The sequence below is a fragment of the Vigna umbellata genome, chromosome 5, assembly GCF_029865625.1.
Source record: "Vigna umbellata cultivar VRB3 chromosome 5, Vumbellata_1.0, whole genome shotgun sequence".
NCBI classification, from domain to species: domain Eukaryota; kingdom Viridiplantae; phylum Streptophyta; class Magnoliopsida; order Fabales; family Fabaceae; genus Vigna; species Vigna umbellata.
Genome location: NC_142169.1, coordinates 11,439,757 through 11,456,942, shown reverse-complemented (window position 1 = coordinate 11,456,942; position 17,186 = coordinate 11,439,757). Strand labels below are relative to the sequence as shown.

Here is a 17,186-nt window from a genome sequence, read left to right as displayed (position 1 = left end):
TTACCGTGCACATTGGTTTCTTTCGTTCGGTCAAAACCAATAAATCCAGTCAACAGAAACTAGTCCACATGCCTTAGGGAAAACTCAATACTTTCCCTAAATGATCAAATCTTTAATGAAAGAAACAATTGGAGTACAAGAACAAATGGGGAATCAATTCAATTTTTCACTGCAATATATTACATTAGTGGTTCCCTTCTATTAATTAAAAAATTGTCATGTTGATTTCAGAAATGTTCTTGTTGAGAAAAAAAAATTAAGTCTCACTTTAGTTAGAGATAATGTCAAAATACACTATATAAGTGGGGGAAATCCTTACCTATTAAGTTGGTTGAGTTAAGTCGAAAATCACTTTGGAAGATGTCAATTAAAAGAGTTACTTGTATTATCCATGTACGAACGTTTCATGTTTTTTTTTTTATTATTATTACCGGTCTGAGCATAAACACCCATATACCATAGTATTTATTTCCAACTTTTGGAATAACCACGGATTCTCCAATTTGGTCTGAGCATAAACACCCATGTACGTACGTGCCTTTTGAAAATTCAAGTTACCATTACTTAAGATTGGAAAGGGTGTGAAAAAGGTATTGTACTTGAACACAGGTGCCTAGGCATTCTGCTTCAAAAGGTTAACGAAAGAGCTTATGTCCGTGATAAAATAGATTGGATGTACAAGCAGGCAAACATTGCAATTCCAACAAACAGACTTGGATTGGCAAAAGCAATGGGATTGGTGATTTAATCTTTTTATTTTATTTAGTTTATTTATTTTGATCTTGTTGGATTCATTTTCCTTTCCTATTGCTTCTTAAACATACTTTCTATTTATTAAGGTTGCTGCATCACACTTGGATACAGTATTGGACAAACTGAAAGACATTTTAGACAATGTTGGGCAAGGCATATTTCAGAGGTTTATGCCAGATTTGTAGGATTGAGTGTATACCGTTTTTCTTTTTCAAAATGTTATTTGATGAAGTTTTGATGTTCAGATCTTACTGCTACACTTGTGAATTGTTTTCATCCTCCTTTCTCTCCTTTATGTTTTGTTTTCATGTTTTTGATGTTTGCAGTTTAATATATATCACATTGGAATTCAAAACCTTAAGTTTTTTAATGATAGCTTATGAAATTGTTGCTCCTTGTATAATAATGTCAACTAAAACAGTAACTATGCTTTTATATCACCATAATATTGCTGGAATTTTTCTGTTTTTATTAGTAATTTAAATGGCATCAGAAACCGAGGAATCTATTTACATAGATCCTCTTTAGCAGGAAAAGAAAACTATAGAATGTTAATAGGATTTTAATCTCTTCAATGGTTTCTCTGTTTCCAACTCTTTTTATTCAATCACGTTATGCACATTTCCAAATGCCTTCTTGTTTTTCTCCCTTGTTTTTCTAGACTATGTAAAAGTCATTCATGTAGATAGTAGAGAAACTTTGTTGAGATGACTCCAGATCCCTTTTCTTTTGTAAATTAACCTAGGCTAGAGTTCTCCTTAGTGTCTTCCTTCAACCTCCTTCCTTTAGTGTTGGCTTAACCTCACTTAAGAGCTTCTCCTTCTTACCATCACCGAATCATATTTCTTTTATACATAGCTTCCACACAACCATTCCTCCATAGATTCCTATCTAAGCATGCACATAACAAATAGCTGGAAAATGGACTCATTACGAATGGTATGCAAAATTTAAAAATATGTGTTGTATCCAACCATACTCGTACCATACAACCTCTGACAACATGACAATCTATATTTGAGTGTCAAAGTTTTTTCTACAAGTAACTTTTGTGTCCAAAACCAAGTGAAGGAAGAATTGAACCGAGATCATTAGCCATAAGAGAAGTAGTTAGGACCTAATAAGAGGAAGTAAATTAAAGGTCTTGTAGGATTATTTTAATATTGTAAGAACAGAAAAACTAAAAGTTTTCTTTATTATAATTACAAAAATTATGATTAGGGTAATTATGAATGTTTTAATATTCTACATCTATATAAAATATTTTATAATATTTTTTAGGTTTAATGTCTCATTAGGTTCCTATTTTCGTCAAGAATCTCAAATAGGGACCTTGCTTTTTTGGCGTCTCAATTGGGTCCTTTTTTTTATAAAATTGATGCAAATAAAGGTTTTTCGTTAAATTCATCAAACGACGTTAAGGAGTGCATCACGTGGCAAGCTGACAGTGTAGTTTTAATATATGTGTAATTAAAAACGTGTGTGAATTCTATTTTTTTAAATGTTGAATTAAAAAATTAATTAAACAGAGTGGAAATATAAATTAAAAAAGGGCAAAGTTGGTAAATCGTATTCTACTTTCTACTGAAAGTCACATTCTTTCTGCAATTGCAAAATCAAAATGAAATTGGGGAAATTTGAGTTTTAGAGCTCGTCAGTCATCCACAAAATTGTTGTCCTTCGAGTGGATTCGCGAGTGTTGGTGGGTGAAGAACATCGGGTTGAAATAACGGTGCATGTGCGATTGGAACAAGTTGAAGCACGAGGTGAACTGTGGGATCTTTTGATTAATTAGGCGAGGTATGTTGGAATTTTTGTACTTTTAGACCATTTGGTTTATAAGGGTATGCAAACTAATATGCTGGATTGTGCATCTTGATTTTCTGTTCCTAACCGTTTGAGGTTTGACGTTGTGCAATTCTGATTTCGTTTTTCATAAAGGGAGAGTGCCCCTGATGGAAATAATTTTTTTTTCCAAGAAATACTCTAGGCAATGAAATACAGTTTGATTGATCATTGGCAAACATTTTCTTAGAACTACAAACTTTATGACTGTCTAATGTAAAATGGGTTGCAGTAAACAGGTTGTATTTTTGAAATTAGGGTTTTAGAGTTGGTATTATTTGTTACAGTTTTAATCTTATATTGGACTTATTCCAATAGAAAACAATATTGTCTTATTGCGGTGTTTTGTTGTGTTGGGTTTATAAATAAACTACTAGTGTCAACTGTTATGCCTTGTTTTTGAGGGGAAGAGAGAAATGAGTCAGATGGAAGTGGGAAAGATAGAAACGATAAAGATGAGTGAAAATACCTGGGAAATAAAGTTTCATGTGTTTGGTTGAAGAAAATATAAAAGAGACGTCGCGAGAGAGATGTGTAGAGATAAGTGAGAAAAAAAGTGGATGTCGCTGTTTTTAAAATTATTTCTCCATCTTTCTCTCCTGCTAAACAGCTTACATTAGTTTCACCCTCTTCATTTATTCACAACCAAAGTCACCATTAGTACCACATGATTATGCGACATAGATTTTATTTTTTCCATAGTATTTGAGACCTTTATTAGATGAGCACTCCTCATATTTCTGGTGTTTCCTTTATTTGAAATGATGGTAAGGGCTTGTTTGTATAGGCTTCGCTGTAGACGCTTATAGGACAGGCAAATGTTTATGGAGAAGTTTATCTAAACATATCCTTAGTCTATTATACTCTTATTGGATCCTCCCTTGTGTGTTATTTTCTTGATATGATGGTTGAACAAATGGTGATTCAAGGTTTGGAATCTGGCTGTCCCTCCCCCCTTTCATTGTCCCTATGGACAAGTAATTTGTTGGAAATTGAATGGTTTCAAATTATCCATGAGAGAAGATTCAAGGTTTGGAATGTGGCTGTCCCTCACCCCTTTCATTGTCCCTATGGACAAATAATTTGGTAGAAATTGAATGGTTTCAAATTGTCCATGAGGGAAGATTCATGGTTTGGAATGTGGCTGTCCCTCCCCCCTTTCATTGTCCATATGGACAAATAATTTGGTGGAAATTGAATGGTTTCAAATTGTCCATGAGAGAAGATTCAGGGTTTGGAATGTGGCTGTCCCTCCCCCCTTTCATTGTCCATATGGACAAATAAATAATTTGGTGGAAATTGAATGGTTTCAAATTGTCCATGAGAGAAGATTTGGATGAAGGCTTTCAAAATGGATATTCACTTTACTAGAGGACAAAAAAAAAGGCAGCTTACATGCCGGACCTGTTGTGAGAAGGTTTTTACCTTCACAGTTTGGGTAACACCAATTAGCAAACATTCTAACCCTCATAAAGATAACAAGAAGGCAGCTTTGTTCCAAGAAATTGACACAGATTAATAATCCTTGAGTAGTGTGGCATATGTCTCCCAATTGCAGACATTAATTATCTGCCTACTTTTTCTAGAATTTAATTTATCTGACTAGCACGTAATATGGATTTTATCTGTGTTGCTGCATTGGCCATGGTCAATTTAAGATCCAGACAAGAGAGTCGAGGATTAGCAGGTTTGATAATTGGTGTAACCTTAACATTCAATTTCTTTGTTTTACTGTCCTCTGCAGTAAGAGACGTAAGGAAGCTTAAGGTGATCGTGACTACGTTTATTTTAATTTGAAAGATGGTTTCCTAAAAAAAAATAGCTTGTGTGGGTTTTGTGGGATTGGATCTTAAGCTGGTTGACATAATGTTTTTTGAGAGATAAGCATAATTACTGGGACTTCATTTAATAGATGGTTGAACAAAAAGTCATTCAAGGTTTGAAATGAAGCTGTCCCTCCCCCAATTTATTTTCCACATGGACAAATAATTTGCTGGAAATTGAATGGTTTCAAATTTGCCATGAGAAAAGATTTGGATGAAGGTTGTGAAAATTGAAATTCACTTTACAAGAGGACTCGAAAAAAAAAGGCATGTCACATGCTGGACCTGTTGATGATTTTAGACACAATGATGCCAGCTGTGGTCAGATGATTAAATTATGTCAGTGCTTAAGCTGGAGTTTTGTCAATATGATCACTACGAACTTCAAAAGTGTTACTGTATATATAGGTGGAACTAACAAAGCTAAGGAATAAGTAGAGCTAATTTATTCTTGGTCTATGTTATTATCACTCTTATATTGTTGGTGGGTACAGAAGGTATCAAAGAACATTTCTATCAAAGAAAATGTTTATGGCTAGGCCTATGGTGTCGGAACTTTTTATTTGACTCGTGCGAGAAATCAGATGATTACTGCTAGAATTCAGAAGCTAACGAGGAAGGAGCTAAAGAGAAGTTGTAAGTTGTATGATGGTTTGAGTGTGGGATTTTGATTAATTAGGCGAGGTATGTTGGAATTTTTGTACTTTTAGACCATTTGGTTTATATGGGTATGCAAACTAATATGCTGGATTGTGCAGCTTGATTTTCTGTTCCTAACCGTTTGAGGTTTGACATTGTGCAATTCTGATTTCGTTTTTCATAAAGGGAGAGTGCCCGTGATGGAAATAATTTTTTTTTCCAAGAAATACTCTAGGCAATGAAATACAGTTTGATTGTCATAGGCAAACAATTTCTTAGAACTACAAACTTTATGACCGTCTAATGTAAAATGGGTTGCAGTAAACAGGTTGTATTTTTGAAATTAGGGTTTTAGAGTTGGTATTATTTGTTACAGTTTTAATCTTATATTGGACTTATTCCAACAGAAAACAATATTGTCTTATTGCGGTGTTTTGTTGTGTTGGGTTTATAAATAAACTATTAGTGTCAACTTTTATGCCTTGTTTTTGAGGGGAAGAGTGAACCGAGTCAGATGGAAGTGGGAAAGATAGAAAGGATAAAGATGAGTGAAAATACCTGAGAAATAAAGTTACATGTGTTTGGTTGAAGAAAATATAAAAGAGGCTTTGCGAGAGAGATGAGTACCGATAAGTGAGAAATAAAACAGTGGATGTCGCTGTTTTTAAAATTATTTCTCCATCTTTCTCTCCTGCTAAACAGCTTACATTAGTTTCACCCTTTTCATTTCTTCATAACCAAAGTCACCATTAGTACCACATGATTATGCGACATAGAAATTTCTTTTTTTCATAGTATTTGAGACCTTTATTATATGAGTACTCCTCATATTTCTGGTGTTTCCTTTATTTGAAATGATGGTAAGGGCTTGTTTGTATACGCTTCGCTGTAGACGCTTATAGGACAGAAAAATGTTTATGGAGAAGTTTATCTAATCATATCCTTAGTCTATTATACTCTTATTGGATCCTCCCTTGTGTGTTATTTTCTTGATATGATGGTTGAACAAATGGTGATTCAAGGTTTGGAATATGGCTGTCCCTCCCCCCTTTCATTGTCCATATGGACAAATAATTTGGTGGAAATTGAATGGTTTCAAATTGTCCATGAGAGAAGATTTAAGGTTTGGAATGTGGCTGTCCCTCCCCCCTTTCATTGTCCATATGGACAAATAATTTGGTGGAAATTGAATGGTTTCAAATTGTCCATGAGCGAAGATTCATGGTTTGGAATGTGGCTGGCCCTCCCCCCTTTCATTGTCCCTCCCCCCTTTCATTGTCCATATGGACAAATAATTTGGTGGAAATTGAATGGTTTCAAATTGTCCGTGAGAGAAGATTCAGGGTTTGGAATGTGGCTGTCCCTCCCCGCTTTCATTGTCCATATGGACAAATAATTGTGTGGAAATTGAATGGTTTAGAATTGTGCATGAGAGAAGATTTATGGTTTGGAATGTGGCTGTCCCTCCCCCCTTTCATTGTCCATATGGACAAATAATTTGGTGGAAATTGAATGGTTTCAAATTGTCCATGAGAGAAGATTTGGATGAAGGCTTTCAAAATGAATATTCACTTTACTAGAGGACAAAAAAAAAGGCAGCTTACATGCTGGACCTGTTGTCAGAAGGTTTTTACCTTCACAGTTTGGGTAATACCAATTAGCAAACCTTCTAACCCTCATAAAGATAACAAGAAGGCAGCTTTTTTCCATGAACTTGACACAGATTAATAATCCTCTAACAGTGTGGCATATGTGTCCCAAATGCAATCGTTCTATATCTGCCTACTTTTGCTAGAATTTAATTTATCAGACTGGCTTGTAATATGGATGTTATCTGTGATGCTGCATTGGCCATGGTGAATTTAAGAGCCCGACAAGAGAGTTGAGAATAGGAGGTTTGATAATTGGTTTTACTTAACATTCGATTGATTTGTTCTACTGTCCTCTGCAGTAAGAGAGGTAAGGAAGCTTAAGGTGACCGTTACTATGTTTATTTTAATTTGAAAGATGATTTCCTAAAATAAAAGCTTGTCTGATTTTTGTGGGATTGGAGGTTAAGCTGGTTGATATAAAGAGAAGTTGTAAGTTGTATATGATGGTTTGAGTTGTGGATTAGGAGGTTTGATAATTGGTGTTACCTTAACATTCGATTGACTTATTTTACTGTGTCCTCTGCAGTAAGGAAGCTTAAGGTGACCATGACTATGTTTATTTTAATTTGAAACATGATTTCCTAAAATAAAAGCTTGTCGGATTTTTGTGGGATTGGAGGTTAAGCTGGTTGACATAATTTTTCTTTTGATAGATAAGCACGATTCCTCGCTGTTCATCTAATAGATGGTTCAACAAATAGTGATTCAAGGTTTGAAATATGGCTGTCCCTCCCCCTTTCATTGTCCATATGGACAAATAATTTGGTGAAAATGGAATGGTTTCAAATGATCCATGAGAGAAGATTTGGATGAAAGCTTTCGAAATTGAAATTCACTTTGCTAGAGCACAAAAAAAAAAGGCAGCTTTCATGCTGGACCTGTTGATAGAAGGTTTTTAGCTTCACAGTTTGGGTAACACCAATTAGCAAACCTTCTAACCCTCATAAAGATAACAAGAAGGCAGCTTTGTTCCATGAAATTGACACAGATTAATAATCCTTGAATAGTGTGGCATATGTCTCCCAATTGCAAACATTCATTATCTGCCTACTTTTTCTAGAATTTAATTTATCTGACTAGCACGTAATATGGATTTTATCTGTGTTGCTGCATTGGCCATGGTCAATTTAAGATCCTGACAAGAGAGTCGAGGATTAGCAGGTTTGATAATTGGTGTAACCTTAACATTCGATTTATTTGTTTTACTGTCCTCTGCAGTAAGAGACGTAGGGAAGCTTAAGGTGACCATGACTATGCTTATTTTAATTTGAAAGATGGTTTCCTAAAAAAAATAGCTTGTCTGATTTTTGTGGGATTGGATCTTAAGCTGGTTGACATAATGTTTTTTGAGAGATAAGCATAATTACTGGGACTTCATTTAATAGATGGTTGAACAAAAAGTCATTCAAGGTTTGAAATGAAGCTGTCCCTCCCCCAATTTATTTTCCACATGGACAAATAATTTGCTGGAAATTGAATGGTTTCAAATTTGCCATGAGAAAAGATTTGGATGAAGGTTGTGAAAATTGAAATTCACTTTACTAGAGGACTCGAAAAAAAAAGGCATGTCACATGCTGGACCTGTTTAGGATTTTAGACACACTGATGCCAGCTGTTGTCAGATGATTAAAGTATGTCTGTGCATAAGCTGGAGTTTTGTCAATATGATCACTACGAACTTCAAAAGTGTTACTGTATATATAGGTGGAACTAACAAAGTTAAGGAATAAGTAGAGCTAATTTATTCTTGGTTTATGTTATTATCACTCTTATATTGTTGGTGGGTACAGAAGGTATCAAAGAACATTTCTATCAAAGAAAATGTTTATGGCTAGGCCTATGGTGTCGGAACTTTTTATTTGACTCATGCGAGAAATCAGATGATTACTGCTAGAATTCAGAAGTTAACGAGGAAGGAGCTAAAGAGAAGTTGTAAGTTGTATGATGGTTTGAGTGTGGGATTTTGATTAATTAGGCGAGGTATGTTGGAATTTTTGTACTTTTAGACCATTTGGTTTATATGGGTATGCAAACTAATATGCTGGATTGTGCAGCTTGATTTTCTGTTCCTAACCGTTTGAGGTTTGACATTGTGCAATTCTGATTTCGTTTTTCATAAAGGGAGAGTGCCCGTGATGGAAATATTTTTTTTTTCCAAGAAATACTCTAGGCAATGAAGTACAGTTTGATTGATCATAGGCAAACAATTTCTTAGAACTACAAACTTTATGACCGTCTAATGTAAAATGGGTTGCAGTAAACAGGTTGTATTTTTGAAATTAGGGTTTTAGAGTTGGTATTATTTGTTACAGTTTTAATCTTATATTGGAGTTATTCCAACAGAAAACAATATTGTCTTATTGTGGTGTTTTGTTGTGTTGGGTTTATAAATAAACTACTAGTGTCAACTTTTATGCCTTGTTTTTGAGGGGAAGAGAGAAACGAGTCAGATGGAAGTGGGAAAGATAGAAACGATAAAGATGAGTGAAAATACCTGAGAAATAAAGTTACATGTGTTTGGTTGAAGAAAATATAAAGGAGATGTTGCGAGAGAGATGTGTAGAGATAAGTGAGAAATAAAAAAGTGGATGTCGCTGTTTTTAAAATTATTTCTCCATCTTTTTCTCCTGCTACACAGCTTATTTTCTTGATATCATGGTCATCTTTGAATATTCGAGCTTATGGCTTTACCAGATTTGCTAAGTTTCAACTAATGCTTTATTTAATTCACAGTGGTTGTTTTCTGCAGGAACTAAATTTTGACTGGCAACGAGCAGCAACAAGCCTACTTGTTGCATTAGGCTCACATTTACCTGATCTCGTAAGATTTCTTGTTTTTCTTTTTAACTATTGAAATTGGTTTTTGTTTGTATTAAAAAATTTAGTTCAATAAAGAATGGAAAGATAGGTTTACAGAGCCATTGAAACAAGTATGACAAGAGAAAGAAAGATCGGTTGCATGCAACCCTACTCTAGTACAGTTTCTTTTTTAGCAGTTGAATCATAAGTTAAGAACTGTTGTCCATACTGCATAGTTTTGCTTTATCCTTGTACTTGGAATTATTGAAGTATTTTTCCATCAAGCTAAAATAATATCTCCCATTCATTTTACTTTCATGGGATGTACCACTGCCTTGCATATATATTTTATATAAACTCTTTTTTGCACATCCCCTAGTTTTCCCGGGATTTTTGATCTCATGTCTTTGATCTACCTTTCCCCTGGATTTGTGTTGCAGATGATGGAAGAAATTTTTCTTCATTTATCTGGGACCAATTCAGCAGTACAGGCTATGGTTCAAATCCTTGCAGAATTTGCTTCTAATGATCGTTAGTAATCAATTTTAACTATGTACATCGGCTGCCAAATTTTTCTGTGGGATCACACATTCAATTGTAAACGCTGATGAATGTTTCTTCCATATAAATCTGATACAGCCATGCAGTTCATTCCACGTTGGAAAGGTGTACTTTCCCAAATTTTGCCAATTCTTGGAAATGTACGAGAAATGCATCGCCCGATTTTTGCAAATGGTATGGTGATTTTTCTGTTACTTTGTTGATGGATATGTTTTTCTATCTTTGATGTCTTTTATTGGACGTCTTGGGCTTTTCCCAATCCATCACAGCCTTCACTTTATCTTGGTCCATCTCAACCCCCCTTTTCGAGATCAGATGACCTAGATATCTTATATGGACCTTACTAAACTCACATTTTTTCCTATTAGCCACCCAACTATTCTCCTCCAGCTTCCTCAACACTAACTCGACATGCTTCAAATGTTCCTCCCAAGATGGACTATACACCAATATGTCATCAAAGAATACTAACACGAATTTTCGCAGATAAGGCTGCATCAGACTGTTTATAGCACTTTGGAAGGTTACAGGTGCGTTGGTGAGGCAGAAGGGCATCACCATGAACTCATAATGGCCTTGGTGAGTCCTAAAAGCCGTTTTCTCTATATCCCCTTCCCCCATCTTAATCTGGTGGTATCCAGCCTTCAAATCCACTTTCGAGAAATACCTAGCCCCCCTGAATTCATCCAATAACTCTTCTATCACAAGGATGGGAAATTTGTTAGGTATAGTGGCTCGGTTCAGAGCTCTATAGTCCATGCTGTTGCAAAACAGTAGTAGGATGCTGGAATTAATAATTCTCTCATTCATACTTTTGAAACAATACATAGGTGTTTAAAAAGAAAGAAACTATTGTCTAGTTAAGGTAAAAAATCTCCTTAAATAAAGTCTCTAAATCAGGAGATATCTACCCAATAATACCTGATCTTAATAAAAGGAAATTTGCCCAATAATCACTAATCTTAATCCCTTAATTTTAGGGATTACACATAATTGCAGGATTACACATAATTGCTATATTAATTGTGTAATAAATTCACATATTTTGACACCCCCTTCAAGCTGAGGAATAGATATTGGTCATTCCCAGCTTGCTTATAAGATCTTGGAAGATAGAGCTATTGAGACCTTTTGTTAACACATCAGCTACTTGTTGCCTGGATGGGACATATGCCATGCATATTAGACCTTCGTCTACTTTTTCTTTGATGAAGTGTCTATCTATTTCAACGTGTTTTGTCCGGTCATGTTGAACCGGATTATGTGCAATTTCTATTGCTGATTTATTATCACAGTACAGTTTCATGGGACCCTTCAAATCAACTTTCAAATCATCTAGAATAATTTTTATCCATAATAATTCACATATTCCTTGAGCAAGTGCTCTGAACTCTGACTCAGCTGATGATCTAGACATTACATTCTGTTTTTTACTTCTCCAAGTTACTAAATTTCCACCCAGGAAAGTACAATATCCAGTAGTCGATCTTCTATCCAGTATTTAGCCTTGTGGGCTTTTTTAATAAAGGGTTGTTTTGGCCTTGTGGGCTTTTTTGGCCACAACCCACATGGGCTAGGGCCAAATCTTATCAAATGGACTAACTTGACAACTCTAGCTCTAACATTAAGTGTTCTCTTTTGTAAACGGAATAGAAACACACGTTAAATATTGCTTTTTGTTACTTGAGAAGTTGTTTGCTTTATATTTTATCTTATATATACAAAATAAGGCAGATGAAATTGTATTTGTACGGGTAATATTCAGGTTCACTGCAGAATATGAAATTATTAGCTTATGATTAATCATTATTTCTGTTAAATTGTTAGGCACCTTTGAAACAAAGACCAGAAAAACAAGACAGAAGAACCAGAGATAAACTCTCAAACTGAATTATTCACTTATTAGCTGTTAAAGAACAATGTTTACAAAGGAAAAAGCTTCCTTTCACACAAGTTATTCCCTGTCACCGAAGTAAAAGACTTTCAATACCGAAAAGATAGCCCCGTAACCTCTTCCAAATGGAAACTATTTATTGACTGTCTTAGAAAGTCTCTCCTTGAAAACAACTAAATAAATAACCCCTTTTATTTCTAAATGCCCTTGTGTAATATGCATTTCTCTATCTCAATATTTCCTTCCTAACAATACCCACTACTGCCAAAACAATCTTGCTCCCAAGGTTGAATTTTGAAAATTGATCTTTAATGGTAGAAGTGTTTTCCCTCGTGCCAGTCTTTTCTATATTCTTGAACACAGTTCAATGAAATCATGTTCATGGGAAACTGGAGAGAAGGCTTTGCTACTTGCAAAAATTGCTCTAATCTCAGTTGCAATTTCCTTGCCAACTCTATCATCAATGAATATAGATCCAACAATAAACTCAACTTCAACATGTTCTTTACCCTGGTACATTCTAAAAGTTTGGTATATCCATGAATCAATCTGTTGATGCACTTCATGCACAATTGGTGCTCAAAAAACTATAAGAGGTGTTAAACAAGAGGAGACTTCTTGTTGGAATTGCTGGGAGATGGTAAACCGTCAAGTCTAAAAGTATGTGCTGTAGAAATCTGACCAATTCCATCAAATCCATTGTTGGCGTAAGATTTATGTGTGCTCTATTGAATCTTCGACCTTGCTTCTGGTGGTATATTCATTAAGTTTCCCTTCCTTCACAGAATAAGTTAATTGTTCTAGACTCATTGTCATTATCTCAAATAAGAGGATTATAATCAACAAGTACCAGGTTTTTCCCATTGGAAAAGTCTACTTTTCCCGTTTTTCTCTATTGAACAAGCAAGAGATTCAGATACTACATCATGATGTTGAGCCATAGTCACAACTTCAGCCAAAGAGTCTGCTTTTGGACCTATGTCATTCTTACCTTTAAAATACTCAAACTGCCTTTTGCCAACAAATCTTTTACTCATAACAGTTGTCAACTCCTCCCAAGATGGATTCATGGTCTTTTGGCGCCAGAACTTGAACTAGTGACTAGTGTTTCCCTCCAAGTTGTTATACGCCAGGTGGAAATCTTCCATTTAAGAGATGTTTTGTACCTCAGAATCTTTTACCTGAAGTTATCCCTCCTAAAGGACCAATTCCCACAAACATTGACAACTCCAACCTTTTAACCCAAGGGTGAATTGGTTCTTCTTCCACTTTATTAAAAGCATTATTGTCCTTGTTCTCCTAATCATAGTTGTTATTCGGGACTGATTGTTCTTCCTTCTTCTCTTCTACATCGGTCGAATTCTACCACCCATTCGGACCCCTTTTCATTCTTCTTGATAACTTTAAGCAATTCTTTAAGTTCTTTCATATTTTGTATTGAAGATCCCATATTAACAAGAGATAATATTAATGTATACTCTACAAAAATAATATAATTTAATAGGGGTTTATTGCCGGCTTTTTTTAAAAACTCCTTAAATTCCCGGCGGTTTTGTTAAAACCGCCTTAAATTCCCAGCTATTTTGTTAAAACCACCTTAAATTCCCGACGGTTTTGTTAAAGCAAATCATATCTGGAAAGATTTTTGTTAAAGCAACAAATAATACTTTAGCATGGGTAGTGTATGATTGGCCTACAACAATTTTGTTCGTCTTTTTTCCTTCCCTTTATTCTTTCCATTGTTCGAAAGTTCTGCATGATTCTTGTCTAGCTAATTATCAGGCTCAACTACATGCTAGCATATTCTTGGTGGGATTTTATGTTAAATCATTTCTATTCTACTGCTTATGATTAGTTGTTTTCACCCTACCTGTCAAGGGGTGGCCAATGGGATTGTCTCAATTTTTAGTTTTAAAGTCAAGGGTGGCCAATGGCAACAAATTTAAGAAGTAATGTTAGAATCATCAATGTCATTCGGACTTGACCCTAAGCTTTCTCATGAAACCTGTATTGCTTTCCATGAATTGCTTATATCAATTGTTGTTGTTAAATCCTGATTCAGATCTTGAGTTGTATTGGTGGCAGGATTGTAATTTCGTGAGATTCAGAATCTTGCCCTTTATATTTCTAAAGAGAAAGTTATCTGACCAATTATGAGTGGTATTGGATTTTGAGCTTATGAATTTTTAATTCTAGTTCAATGATAAGAAGAATTATGTGAGACATCATTTGATTATTGTCTATGATTACAGAATGCATATGTAAATGGTTCAGTCTTGATCATATGGTTTAGGCAGCTAGAAGAAATGTGGAAATTATCTCATGTGAGAGTAAATATTTTATATGCTTGTTTTTTCTTAATAGAAGTGGAATTTAATTTAACATATTGCCTACTTATGCAGCTGGTTATCTTCACATAATCAATCAAATGAAAGAGCTCATAACTGGCAAGAAGGCCTATTTGGTTATGGGAAATCCACCTGATAAACTTTCCTGAGGTGAAATTTACTACATCCGTAGTATATATTTCAGTCTATCTTTTTGTAAAAACTTTCTAAAATTAATATATTAACAATTAGAAAATTATTTTCTCACTGATATATATATATATATATATATATATATATATACTTTATTTTATCATATTTTCTCATTGATATAGATATTTTATGATATTTTTCTCATTTGAATAAAGTTATTGTTATTTTACTTAGGAGTGGAACATATATTGATCATTTTGTCTTAATAAAGTTAATGCATATCATTAATATATTAACAATTAACTATTATTTTATTTTTATATTGTAGGTATCTGTTCAAAGTGTACCAAATGATGAAGGCAATGAAAAACAACAAAATTGATAATTGTAATTTAGAAAATGTTTATTTTAATTTTTAAGATTCAACATGTTATTTCTTAAGTTGAATAATTAATTGTATTTTTAACATTTACTAGTACAAGCCAAAAGATGGCTAATTATTTTCTCAATGCACAGAAAAAGAATTTCATAAAAATGTAAGAATTGTTATCCAACTTGATGCACAAAAGAGTAGCATAAATATTACAAATTACCGTGCACATTGGTTTCTTTCGTTCGGTCAAAACCAATAAATCCAGTCAACAGAAACTAGTCCACATGCCTTAGGGAAAACTCAATACTTTCCCTAAATGATCAAATCTTTAATGAAAGAAACAATTGGAGTACAAGAACAAATGGGGAATCAATTCAATTTTTCACTGCAATATATTACATTAGTGGTTCCCTTCTATTAATTAAAAAATTGTCATGTTGATTTCAGAAATGTTCTTGTTGAGAAAAAAAAATTAAGTCTCACTTTAGTTAGAGATAATGTCAAAATACACTATATAAGTGGGGGAAATCCTTACCTATTAAGTTGGTTGAGTTAAGTCGAAAATCACTTTGGAAGATGTCAATTAAAAGAGTTACTTGTATTATCCATGTACGAACGTTTCATGTTTTTTTTTTTATTATTATTACCGGTCTGAGCATAAACACCCATATACCATAGTATTTATTTCCAACTTTTGGAATAACCACGGATTCTCCAATTTGGTCTGAGCATAAACACCCATGTACGTACGTGCCTTTTGAAAATTCAAGTTACCATTACTTAAGATTGGAAAGGGTGTGAAAAAGGTATTGTACTTGAACACAGGTGCCTAGGCATTCTGCTTCAAAAGGTTAACGAAAGAGCTTATGTCCGTGATAAAATAGATTGGATGTACAAGCAGGCAAACATTGCAATTCCAACAAACAGACTTGGATTGGCAAAAGCAATGGGATTGGTGATTTAATCTTTTTATTTTATTTAGTTTATTTATTTTGATCTTGTTGGATTCATTTTCCTTTCCTATTGCTTCTTAAACATACTTTCTATTTATTAAGGTTGCTGCATCACACTTGGATACAGTATTGGACAAACTGAAAGACATTTTAGACAATGTTGGGCAAGGCATATTTCAGAGGTTTATGCCAGATTTGTAGGATTGAGTGTATACCGTTTTTCTTTTTCAAAATGTTATTTGATGAAGTTTTGATGTTCAGATCTTACTGCTACACTTGTGAATTGTTTTCATCCTCCTTTCTCTCCTTTATGTTTTGTTTTCATGTTTTTGATGTTTGCAGTTTAATATATATCACATTGGAATTCAAAACCTTAAGTTTTTTAATGATAGCTTATGAAATTGTTGCTCCTTGTATAATAATGTCAACTAAAACAGTAACTATGCTTTTATATCACCATAATATTGCTGGAATTTTTCTGTTTTTATTAGTAATTTAAATGGCATCAGAAACCGAGGAATCTATTTACATAGATCCTCTTTAGCAGGAAAAGAAAACTATAGAATGTTAATAGGATTTTAATCTCTTCAATGGTTTCTCTGTTTCCAACTCTTTTTATTCAATCACGTTATGCACATTTCCAAATGCCTTCTTGTTTTTCTCCCTTGTTTTTCTAGACTATGTAAAAGTCATTCATGTAGATAGTAGAGAAACTTTGTTGAGATGACTCCAGATCCCTTTTCTTTTGTAAATTAACCTAGGCTAGAGTTCTCCTTAGTGTCTTCCTTCAACCTCCTTCCTTTAGTGTTGGCTTAACCTCACTTAAGAGCTTCTCCTTCTTACCATCACCGAATCATATTTCTTTTATACATAGCTTCCACACAACCATTCCTCCATAGATTCCTATCTAAGCATGCACATAACAAATAGCTGGAAAATGGACTCATTACGAATGGTATGCAAAATTTAAAAATATGTGTTGTATCCAACCATACTCGTACCATACAACCTCTGACAACATGACAATCTATATTTGAGTGTCAAAGTTTTTTCTACAAGTAACTTTTGTGTCCAAAACCAAGTGAAGGAAGAATTGAACCGAGATCATTAGCCATAAGAGAAGTAGTTAGGACCTAATAAGAGGAAGTAAATTAAAGGTCTTGTAGGATTATTTTAATATTGTAAGAACAGAAAAACTAAAAGTTTTCTTTATTATAATTACAAAAATTATGATTAGGGTAATTATGAATGTTTTAATATTCTACATCTATATAAAATATTTTATAATATTTTTTAGGTTTAATGTCTCATTAGGTTCCTATTTTCGTCAAGAATCTCAAATAGGGACCTTGCTTTTTTGGCGTCTCAATTGGGTCCTTTTTTTTATAAAATTGATGCAAATAAAGGTTTTTCG

General features: G+C 34.0%; 1 protein-coding gene across 9 annotated transcripts; it reads left to right on the top strand.

The window, feature by feature from the left end:
- Nucleotides 1-2,330: 2,330 nt before the first annotated feature.
- Nucleotides 2,331-16,065, top strand: LOC148197685 (protein SHOOT GRAVITROPISM 6-like). Of its 9 annotated transcripts, none has more exons than XR_015786580.1 (10): nucleotides 2,331-2,553; nucleotides 9,462-9,533; nucleotides 9,952-10,042; nucleotides 10,151-10,246; nucleotides 10,559-10,651; nucleotides 14,052-14,126; nucleotides 14,219-14,296; nucleotides 14,369-14,464; nucleotides 14,775-15,774; nucleotides 15,875-16,056. XR_015786580.1 is itself a non-coding variant. In XM_088115136.1 (6 exons), the coding sequence occupies exons 3-5, from the start codon at nucleotides 9,952-9,954 to the stop codon at nucleotides 14,461-14,463; spliced, it is 282 nt and encodes a 93-aa protein (XP_087971262.1). In that variant the 5' UTR covers nucleotides 2,336-2,553; nucleotides 9,462-9,533; the 3' UTR covers nucleotide 14,464; nucleotides 14,775-15,035. The 9 variants fall into 9 exon arrangements, 3 of the variants coding, with proteins under 3 accessions (XP_087971262.1, XP_087971264.1, XP_087971263.1); XR_015786578.1 differs by having other exon boundaries at nucleotides 14,219-14,290; nucleotides 15,875-16,032; XR_015786579.1 differs by lacking the exon at nucleotides 10,559-10,651 and having other exon boundaries at nucleotides 14,219-14,290; nucleotides 15,875-16,027.
- The last annotated feature ends 1,121 nt before the right edge of the window (nucleotides 16,066-17,186 follow it).

Bases quoted from the DNA above. Each gene is read 5' to 3' on its own strand.
- LOC148197685 (XM_088115136.1), top strand. From the start codon at position 9,952: ATGATGGAAGAAATTTTTCTTCATTTATCTGGGACCAATTCAGCAGTA. The intron at 10,043-10,150 runs GTTAGTAATCAA...AATCTGATACAG, and splicing joins AGAATTTGCTTCTAATGATC to CCATGCAGTTCATTCCACGT. The intron at 10,247-14,368 runs GTATGGTGATTT...CTACTTATGCAG, and splicing joins TCGCCCGATTTTTGCAAATG to CTGGTTATCTTCACATAATC.